This window comes from Astyanax mexicanus, chromosome 3, assembly GCF_023375975.1.
Source record: "Astyanax mexicanus isolate ESR-SI-001 chromosome 3, AstMex3_surface, whole genome shotgun sequence".
In the NCBI taxonomy this organism is placed as follows: domain Eukaryota; kingdom Metazoa; phylum Chordata; class Actinopteri; order Characiformes; family Acestrorhamphidae; genus Astyanax; species Astyanax mexicanus.
In genome coordinates, this window is record NC_064410.1 from 14,135,157 (window position 1) to 14,145,353 (window position 10,197).

A 10,197-nucleotide genomic window follows, 5' to 3' on the forward strand; every position below is an offset into this window, starting at 1 on the left:
CTTCTCTTTCAATGTTTTTCTTTATGTAATTTATTTTTGACACTGTAGATAACATATTGAGTTATATATAATATATATATATATATATATAATATATATATATATATAATATATATATAATATATATAATATATATATAATATATATAATATATAATATATATATAATATATATAATATATAATATATATATAATATATATATATATATAATATATATATAATATATATATAATATATATATAATATATATATAATATATATATAATATATATACACTGCTCAAAAAAATAAAGGGAACACTCAAATAACACATCCTAGATCTGAATGAATGAAATATTCTCATTGAATACTTTGTTCTGTACAAAGTTGAATGTGCTGACAACAAAATCACACAAAAATCATCAATGGAAATAAAATTTATTAACCAATGGAGGCCTGGATTTGGAGCCACACACAAAATTAAAGTGAAAAAAACACACTACAGGCTGATCCAACTTTAATGTAATGTCCTTAAAACAAGTCAAAATGAGGCTCAGTATTGTGTGTGGCTTCCACGTGCCTGTATGACCTCCCTACAACGCCTGGGCATGCTCCTGATGAGGTGGCGGATGGTCTCCTGAGGGATCTCCTCCCAGACCTGGACTAAAGCATCCGCCAACTTCTGGACAGTCTGTGGTGCAACGTGACGTTGGTGGATGGAGCGAGACATGATGTCCCAGATGTGCTCAATCGGATTCAGGTCTGGGGAACGGGCGGGCCAGTCCATAGCTTCAATGCCTTCATCTTGCAGGAACTGCTGACACACATCAGCCACATGAGGTCTAGCATTGTCCTGCATTAGGAGGAACCCAGGGCCAACCGCACCAGCATATGGTCTCACAAGGGGTCTGAGGATCTCATCTCGGTACCTAATGGCAGTCAGGCTTCCTCTGGTGAGCACATGGAGGGCTGTGCGGCCCTCTAAAGAAATGTCACCCCACACCATTACTGCCCCACTGCCAAACCGGTCATGCTGAAGGATGTTGCAGGCAGCAGACCGCTCTCCACAGCGTCTCCAGACTCGTCACGTCTGTCATGTGCTCAGTATGAACCTGCTTTCATCTGTGAAGAGCACAAGGCGCCAGTGGCGAATTTGCCAATCCTGGTGTTCTCTGGCAAATGCCAAGCGTCCTGCACGGTGTTGGGCTGTGAGCACAACCCCCATCTGTGGACGTCGGGCCCTCATACCATCCTCATGGAGTCGGTTTCTAACCGTTTGTGCAGACACATGCACATTTGTGGCCTGCTGGAGGTCATTTTGCAGGGCTCTGGCAGTGCTCCTCCTGTTCCTTCTTGCACAAAGGCGGAGGTAGCGGTCCTGCTGCTCGGTTGTTGCCCTCCTACGGCCTCCTCCACGTCTCCTGGTGTACTGGCCTGTCTCCTGGTAGCGCCTCCAGCCTCTAGACACTACGCTGACAGACACAGCAAACCTTCTTGCCACAGCTCGCATTGATGTGCCATCCTGGATGAGCTGCACTACCTGAGCCACTTGTGTGGGTTGTAGAGTCCGTCTCATGCTACCACGAGTGTGAAAGAACCACCAACATTCAAAACTGACCAAAACATCAGCCAGACAGCATAGGTTCTGAGACGTGGTCTGTGGTCCCCACCTGCAGAACCACTCCTTTATTGAGTGTGTCTTGCTAATTGCCAATAATTTCCACCTGTTGTCTATTCCATTTGCACAACAGCAGGTGAAATTGATTGTCAATCAGTGTTGCTTCCTAAGTGGACAGTTTAATTTCACAGAAGTTTGATTTACTTGGAGTTATATTGTGTTATTTGAGTGTTCCCTTTATTTTTTTGAGCAGTGTATATATATATATATATATATATATATATATATATATATATATAAGTTTTTTTCCCCACAATCCCCTGATCCCCCTAAACCTCATGAACTGTGATAGTGATTTGGGATGAGCTGGAGCTTCACAGCATGGAGGAAAAGCAGCAAATTTGTTCAGTACCTCCAGAAACTCCTTCAAACTATTCCAGGTGAAAATACCAAGAGTGCAGATCTGTCCTCAAAGATACTTAGAATAATCTAATGTGTAAAACATATTCTGTTTAAAAAACACTTTTTGTGTTACTAAATAATTTCATGTGTTCATGTATAGCTTTAATATATTATTCAATATTAAATATACAATGAAAGGTAAAATAAAAAAACACATTAAATGAGAAGAGGTGTGTCCAAACGTTTGACAGGTGAAAAGTAGCTTTAGGATTTGTGTTTTAAATGCAAACGAGTCAGAGTCAATACTTTTGTTACACATTTATTAATAAAAGCAATTTGATTTGACCTTCTTTTCAACATATAAAAACTGCCCACCAAACACATCTACACTGGTAAATACATTTACAGTAGGCAGTGTTTCTGGTACTTTTAGCATTTATTAAGGAAGTTATTACTTATATTAAAACTTTACTGACAGATCATTTCACTTCCTAAAATCCCTTTTTTGGAAATAGACTCAATACAGTAAACTGATCATTGTAGCATGTCAGTGAACAAAGAGCTCTGATTGGTCCTTCTGGAGTGATGTTAGTGAATAGAGAGCCCTGATTGGTTCTGCTGGAGTTATGTCAGTGAACAAGGAGCTCTGATTGGTCCTTCTGGGAAATGTCAGTAATTTAAGAGCTCTGTCTTTCTGGGGTGATGTTAGTGAATGAGGAGGATTCTCTGGTCGTTCTGGAGTGATGTTAGTGAATGAAGAGCCCTGATTGGTCCTGCTGGAGTAATGTCAATGATTGAGGAACATTCCGTGGTTGTTTTAGGGTGATGTCAGTAAACGAGGAGCTGTGATTGGTCCTTTATGACTGAAGTCAGTGAATGAAGAATTTGACAGTTTGACAGAAATTAACCCAGGAAGGTGGAGATGAAAACACTTGTGTCCAGGTTTAGTGTAGCGTGCCACCAACGGTCTGGGAAATACAGCACCTAATGTGTGCAGACAGACGGAAAGACAGACATAGAAGGTTAAAATTATTTAAAATATCACATTAGGAATACTTGCTGTGTTTGTAGTTTGTTTAAAATTAATAATAAACTACCCATCTCTGTTCACCCCATTTCCCTGCTTGTGTTTCATCAGTCAAGACATGTTTAGAGCCTAAAGTTTTAATTCTTTATTTTATCACTGGAACTATGCGGCTAATTAATGTTTTTAAAATATTGATTTTAATTATAAGTAATCACCGACTTTAATTTAAATATTTCTTGACACTTCTAAGATACAGGTCATTTCATTCATCTAACATTAATTAATTTATTAATATTTAAAGCACCATTTTTATACATTACGTGCACTTGATTATAAGGTGCATTATGCGGGGTTTTGCCATGTTTTTCTTCTAATTCAGCAGGTCTCGGTGGGGGTAACTAAGTTAAGTAAAGCTAAGATAAGTAAACAAAATTGTAATAAATTGTAAAAAAAGTGAAACAAGCGCTGGATGTTAATCTACACATATTTTTTTGGGGTTTCCTTAAATTTCCAGATTCCACTAAGGCTGCGTGCAGCAGCATTAGCATTAGTGGCTAACCACTAGCGCTAGAGCATCCCCACAGCACGAGACAACTTGACTTGTTCAGGTGTGATGGATCTCGTATAAACCAATAGGTACACTTCTCGTCCAACCACAATCAGATTCACTCTATCAGGACGGAGCATTTTATTTGGACAGGATTGGATAGGATTTTTTGAACAAAGAGAAGCTGGAGTGAAAACAAGCTGAAATTAAAAAGACGCTACATATAAGTATAGTTCATGTCATGATATGTAAAATATGTAAATTATTAACCTTTTAAGTTATTACAACTAAAGTAACAACATATATATGCTTAGTTACTTGACATCTCTGGTTTGTGGTTGTCTGCAGTGTCATACACAGTTCCTAGTTTAAAAAGCTCCATTGACTTGTGTGTGTGTGTGTGTAGTCACCTCTCCTGGTCTGATGGTACACTCCAGTGGTTTGTTGTGCGTCTCCAGGAGGGGGTAAGACTGTGTGAGCCAGGACAGGGTGGTGTAGTTTGGGTGGAACTCAGGAGAATGATCAGGAGGATACAGAAACCAACGCTGTAACACACACACACACACGTAAACTTTAATAAGTGACGAATAAATATGACAGCAATATTATGGCTTTTAAGGCATGCAGACTCACCTTTCTACCGTAGATGACCTCAGAGTAGCCAGGACCGTGCCAGTGGAAAGGCACTCCTGTACCTGGACCTGAGGGGGCGCGAGAGAGAGAGAGAGTTAGAGATGGAGAGAGAATTATTAGAAATTAGCAAAACCTGGAGGTAGCTTTAAAAACAGAAAAATGCAAACTTAGGGTGGAAAAATCTGTCCAAAAATATAATATATTTGGCACCCTGTTGGAAACAGAGACTCTGCAAAAGAGAAGAGAACGCCCACCTAAAAGGTAACTAAACACCTGATTTTGTCTTACTCCACCCACAGCTCAAATTTGAAGAAAAAGAAAGAAAGAAAAAAAAATATATATATATATATATATGACATAGTTGTACATTACCAGAGGGGCGCAGAAAGGGCGCTGCAAGGGTGCTGCAGAGGCAGTAATGTTCGCCATGAAAACATTTTTAAAGGTTAGAAAAGGCTTAAAAAATGTAATCAGGACTGGTACGTTTCATTTCTTTAAAAGGAACACATTGTATCTATTAATGAAAAAATATGGTTTAGGGATTAGTGCCTTGTTAAGAATCTCCTCCTCTGGTTTGATTGACTATTAGAAGGCCCTTCTAGGTGAGTCAAAAATTAATTGGTTCACATGGAACAATTCAGCAAAATTTGTTTATAAGTATTTAATAATTTTCATATTGAAGAATGCACTGTCCCACCACAAAACAATATCAAATGTTTTACTACTGCAGATATCATTTTAAAAGTTTAAAACTCCAGAATCAGCTCAACAACCAGCCAATCAGCTCACAGTAACAGCACTACTAGCAAATTTATTGTGTTAAACCCGTTTGATGTAGAAAAATATAGGCCAGTATTTTTTTTGCTCCCACTCTTATTTATAGAGCGGATGCTGTTCTTAACTCTCAACTATGATCTGAGAGGATTTTTTAAGGGTGTAAGTTACACGCCCCGCTATTTCAGGCAATTTTTATCTAGGAGCCATCTAGTTGAATTATGTTCCACAATGGAGCAAACTCTAATTTCTGTGGGAGAAGGAAATTAAAGAGATCAGGAAAAAAGGAGCAGAAAACACATTATAGCTTGTCTACCCCAAATCTAGAATCAGAGTCTGTGTGAAATCATGTTTTTATGTTTGAATAAATCAAACTCTGTGTGAAGCTTTACACGTCAAGTTTTAGCAGCTCTATGACGAACGTTATGGGGCTAAAATGTAAAACCTCAAGTATTGTAAAAAGAAAAGTGTGATCAGCTCTGAAAAAGCTTTTTCTGTGTGTAGGGAGGGGGGGGGGGTTGGGACTATAAAGAAAGACAGTGAGAATTTACAGAGCTACTGTGTGTGTTTGTACCTGCAATTCCAAAGCTGTAGGCAGGGCTAGTGTAAGGTAATCCGTAAGGTGGCGCTTTATACTCCTCAAACAGTGAATTCCACTCAGTAAAGTTATTATCACCAAAGAAATACAGCGTATCTGAAAACACACACACACACACACACACAAACACACACACAAAATAAACATCAGAATTCTAACGCGCCATCTCAGGGAATGCACAGAGGTCACTGTAAAGGTTTCTGCGAGCGTTTTAGTTGATAATTAACAATTCACAGTGGATACTGAATAATAAATGTAATAAAAGTAAAATAGAGTTTGTGTTTAGAGTTAATAAGTCGTCTAGAGATTGATGTAGAGTGAATTAAAGAACAGCACTGACCGCTGCCCAGCGTATCTTCAGACTGAGGGGTCAACAGGACTTTCACAAACTCCTCAAACCGCACGTCCACTACACAGAAAAACAGACTCAGACTGCAAACCTCAGCATACATGTGCTTGTGTGTGTGTAAAATGCATACGTACATATGAATACATATGTATATGTGTGTGTTTACCTTTTCTGTAGGAGTGTGTGTTAGCAGTACTCAGTCGGACTGTTTTTTTACTGTACTCTCGCAGCAAATTGTCCTTGGAACACAGTAATCTGAATTTCTAAAAAACAAAAAAAACAAAAAAAAAACCCACCAATCACAGCATAGATCTATAAACTCCCACCAATCACAAAATAGCAGTGACAACATTAGAGGTACACACACACAACTTTCTATTGTACACATTGTTTTAAACCCACTGGTACAGAACTATAGCAAAGCCATGTTTTACCGTGTTATCAGTGACTCCTTTCAGTATCACAGGCTTAGTGTATGCGTATCTGTTAACAAAACACACACACACACACACACACAAATTCAAAATTAGCTTCAGCATGTTGAAAGCCAGCTTTGGCAAGAACATGGGCTATATTAATAAAGTAAACAACGGCAAACACAATAGCTAATTGAGTAAATATTTTTTATTGTAAAATAATTTACTGTGTGTGTGTTTGTTAGAGACTTACTCCCGTATAAACTCTGTGTGTGTGATTGAATTCACATCCCGAACTTCAATGTTGCATTCACCTTCATCATTCAGACTGGACTCCCGACCCCTACAGTAACAGCATTAATACACTGTTAAACACACACACACTAGCACACGTAAGCACATTGTGCTGTGTGAAAACAGACCACGGTAAGGGAGATAAGTGAGCAGTGTTTAACACAGCACCTGCGAGAAGCTGTCCAAACACTTTTAAAGCCAGTCAGAAACTGAAGGTTTGGATCATCGGCATCATCTAGCTGATGTATGACCGATACTAAGTCGATGTGTTGAATAAAGCTGCAGTGTGTTTTATTCTGTTTGGAGTTTACTGGCTGGTTGCAAAACAAAAATCCTAGTTTGACTCATGTAAAATTAAAGATTGTAGTTTTTTTTTTACAATATCTGATTATCCAAGTAATGCTAAACATAATCACTCATTTCAGGAGTGTTCAATACATCACGATATCCACCTTACTCTGCAAAAATGACAGCGGACATATTTGTTTACTCTATGTTATAATATCCAACGCAGCAGTGGACCATTAACATAGACTGCACCTGCAGTGACAATGAAAATAGAGAATTTGTAATATAATATACTTAGTTACAGGGTGTAGCAGTAATTAAAAGATATGGAGAATTTTGTATACAACACAGAAATTTACTAATTTAAATGAGTCCCATGGAGCGGTGTCTACAGTAAAAATGTACACGTTCAACCAAATGCCCATACATGTGCTCTTCCCATTTTTAAAAGATAAACCAACACCAGAACATCCTAACCCAGAGAAATGGTTCTCGGTTCTGAAGCTCTGGTAAAGCGGGTGAGCTGTGAGGTTAACCTACACACCCTGTGCCCCTGCACTTGTAGATTAGCTCTAAAGCATTTCCTTGTACAGAATCACAGCATGGTAAGATATATGGATAATTGGATGGATGTGTTAAATTTAGGTCCTTCAACCACAGACGCAGCTCCCCTTCTCTGGAACGCAGTGGATATAAGTTAGCAAGGTTAGTTAGCAAGCTATAGCTCCACACAGCTCTCTTATTTTTTTGTGTGTTGTTGTGTGAAAGCTGGTTAGCTATGCTGTAAATAAGGTTAAATAGCCTGTGTGGAATGTTAAGTTAGCATTGCTAGCTACTTTGTGATCAGAGTCAACAGCAGTATCTACTTCAGACTGCATTTACTTAAAATATGATACGACCCGAAATCATTTACTATGAACTGAGCTGATATTCTAACACACATGCATAATAAACGAACTCTTAAAAGTGGGCGTGGCAGAATAAGGTTGATATTGCATATCTAAAAGCAAGGCGAAATATTGCATTTGGTTAAATCAAATTCTAGAAAAAACTGTCATAGTATACAAACACATTAGCATATATAAAAAGCATACATAGAATAAATAAAAAAAGAAAATGTACTTTCTTCACCAAACAGAACAGTGGGATCTAACAACACATTTGAGAACAACACTGCTAGTGGGTGGGGTTTAAATACATCACAAAATGAACTATTGTCTGACACCAATCTTCACCTATAACTAACAATAAAAAATCCATACTATGGGACACTAGGGGTGGAACAATATATCAATTGTACAATATATTGTATTGTTTATATTGCATTGTATTTATATTTGGTGTCAAATATCAATATTTTTACAGGGTAAAAAAAACAGAGTATATTATTCTCTTTAGTAACACAGATGCCGTGAAGTATCGCAGAGAATTGTGGTATATAGAGGGTCTCAGAGTCAAAGTATCATGATATAATCGTTATTGTGGGCAACATACTGTGATGATATCGTACTGTAGTGATGGGACGAACGACACTGGTGCATCAGCACTGCGCCGAGCGCACAAGCGTGAAACCCCGTATTGATGCGTGTATTGCTTTGAACAAAAATCACGTGACCGATACAGGAAGTGTATCGTTTGGATGTGACGCGTCAAATTGTGTTTATTAGGAAACAAACTGTATGGACATGTCGAGGATTTTTTGGATGGAGTTTTGCCGAGGCTTTTGGATTTTGTATTTTTGCTTGTCCTCACGGATCATGGATCGAACCAGGAAGTTTTCCACTGTCTGGAATCATTTTGATCTTTTAACAACAAATAAGGTATTTTTGGACATTGTTTACTGTTATTTTTTTTAATATTAAATATGTTTGTACTCTTACCTGGTAAGGGTTTTTACTTGTATTCAGATAAATTAACTTTTTATTTTATTGTAGGTGAAGTGTCAACTCTGCTCCACAGAGCTTTCTTACATCAACAAGAGCACTTCCTCAATGCTGAGGCCTTATAGAGCTCAGCATGGCAATGAAGAACTGGCAGATACTGGTGTGAGTACACCAGGTGTGTTACAATTCTCAAATAAAATTAAAATGTTTAAATGTGAAATAGTTTATTACACACAAAAGGCTTTGTGTAACTATGTAAACTTTATTACTTTGATAAGGCAAAAAACACAAAACATATCCACACCTTTATCTACTTGCACTTAGATATTTATGCACACCATCTTCATCTGTACCCTGTAAAAGAGTTTTTTTTCTAAGGCAGGAGAACTTGTATCTAAAAGGAGAAATCACCTTGGAGTTAAGACATTTCAAAAAATTTGTTCCTCAATAAAAATACAGAAATTTATGCATTTTATTGTCATTTTTTGTCATTATTGTCACACTTTCATTAATGAAAATCCATACATAAGTTGCACAGAATAACTGAACTCAAACAAATTGAGCAAATTAAATTATAAAATGAAGAGATCATATTTTCAGTAAACACATGTCGATAAATTATTTCACAAGTTGATATGTTTTCAGGGTGCTTTTTCAACTTATTTTAATTTTGTTTACCTGCAATGATGTTATAACTACTGCAGGGGTCACTATTGAGTGACCAACACAGTGTCAATACAGTGTCAACACAGTTTGTGTAGTGTGTCGATACACTCCTTGAGGTATCATCTTCCCATCACTATCGTACTGTGAGATGCCCTGTGATTCTCATCCCTAACACACACACACACACACACACACACACACACACACACACACACACACACACACACACACACACACACACACACACACACACACACACACACACACACACACACACTATAAACAAACACTCTTCTGAGATGCTGCAGAACTACAGTCAGAGAGATGGTAATAATAGTAAGACCCTCACCAGCCTCCAGTATCTTCCTGCTTCACCCACTGGACCAGCAGCAGCAGCACCACACACCTTCTGAACCAGGCCATCAACCTAACACACACACCAGCTCAACACACACCACCAGTTTCACACACCTCCTCAACACACACCACCTGTTCCTCCTCCATTCATTTCCCACTGCGACCTCTTCCTCACTCCTGCAGTCTAGCTTCCAATCAGCGCACGCCACGCCTCACTGTAGGGCGGGGTCTAAACGAGACACTACTGGAGCCGTTTTATGTCGAGCCCGCCCACTTCCTCAGAAAATACCTGCAAACCGCAAGAGGTCGCCCGCGAGTGAGTCCTCAGTGAATGGGATTGAATAGAGCTAAACTGCTAAAATCAC

The 10,197-nt window shown here is 38.4% G+C and overlaps 1 protein-coding gene across 1 annotated transcript; it reads right to left on the minus strand.

The window, feature by feature from the left end:
• Positions 1-2,306: 2,306 nt before the first annotated feature.
• LOC125799361 (jmjC domain-containing protein 8-like) lies at positions 2,307-9,994 on the minus strand. Its single transcript, XM_049475909.1, has 9 exons — positions 9,825-9,994; positions 6,598-6,687; positions 6,363-6,411; positions 6,095-6,191; positions 5,920-5,988; positions 5,556-5,675; positions 4,208-4,275; positions 3,985-4,119; positions 2,307-2,984 (listed from the first exon to the last, which is right to left on the minus strand). The coding sequence occupies exons 1-9, from the start codon at positions 9,896-9,898 to the stop codon at positions 2,904-2,906; spliced, it is 783 nt and encodes a 260-aa protein (XP_049331866.1). The 5' UTR covers positions 9,899-9,994; the 3' UTR covers positions 2,307-2,903.
• Positions 9,995-10,197: the final 203 nt, after the last annotated feature.

Excerpts from the sequence above, each read along its gene's own strand:
- LOC125799361 (XM_049475909.1), bottom strand. The coding sequence starts at position 9,898 with ATGGCCTGGTTCAGAAGGTGTGTGGTGCTGCTGCTGCTGGTCCAGTGG. Across the intron at positions 5,989-6,094 it reads CACACACTCCTACAGAAAAG|TGGACGTGCGGTTTGAGGAG; the intron begins GTAAACACACAC and ends TTTTCTGTGTAG. Across the intron at positions 2,985-3,984 it reads GTACCATCAGACCAGGAGAG|GTGCTGTATTTCCCAGACCG; the intron begins GTGACTACACAC and ends TGCACACATTAG.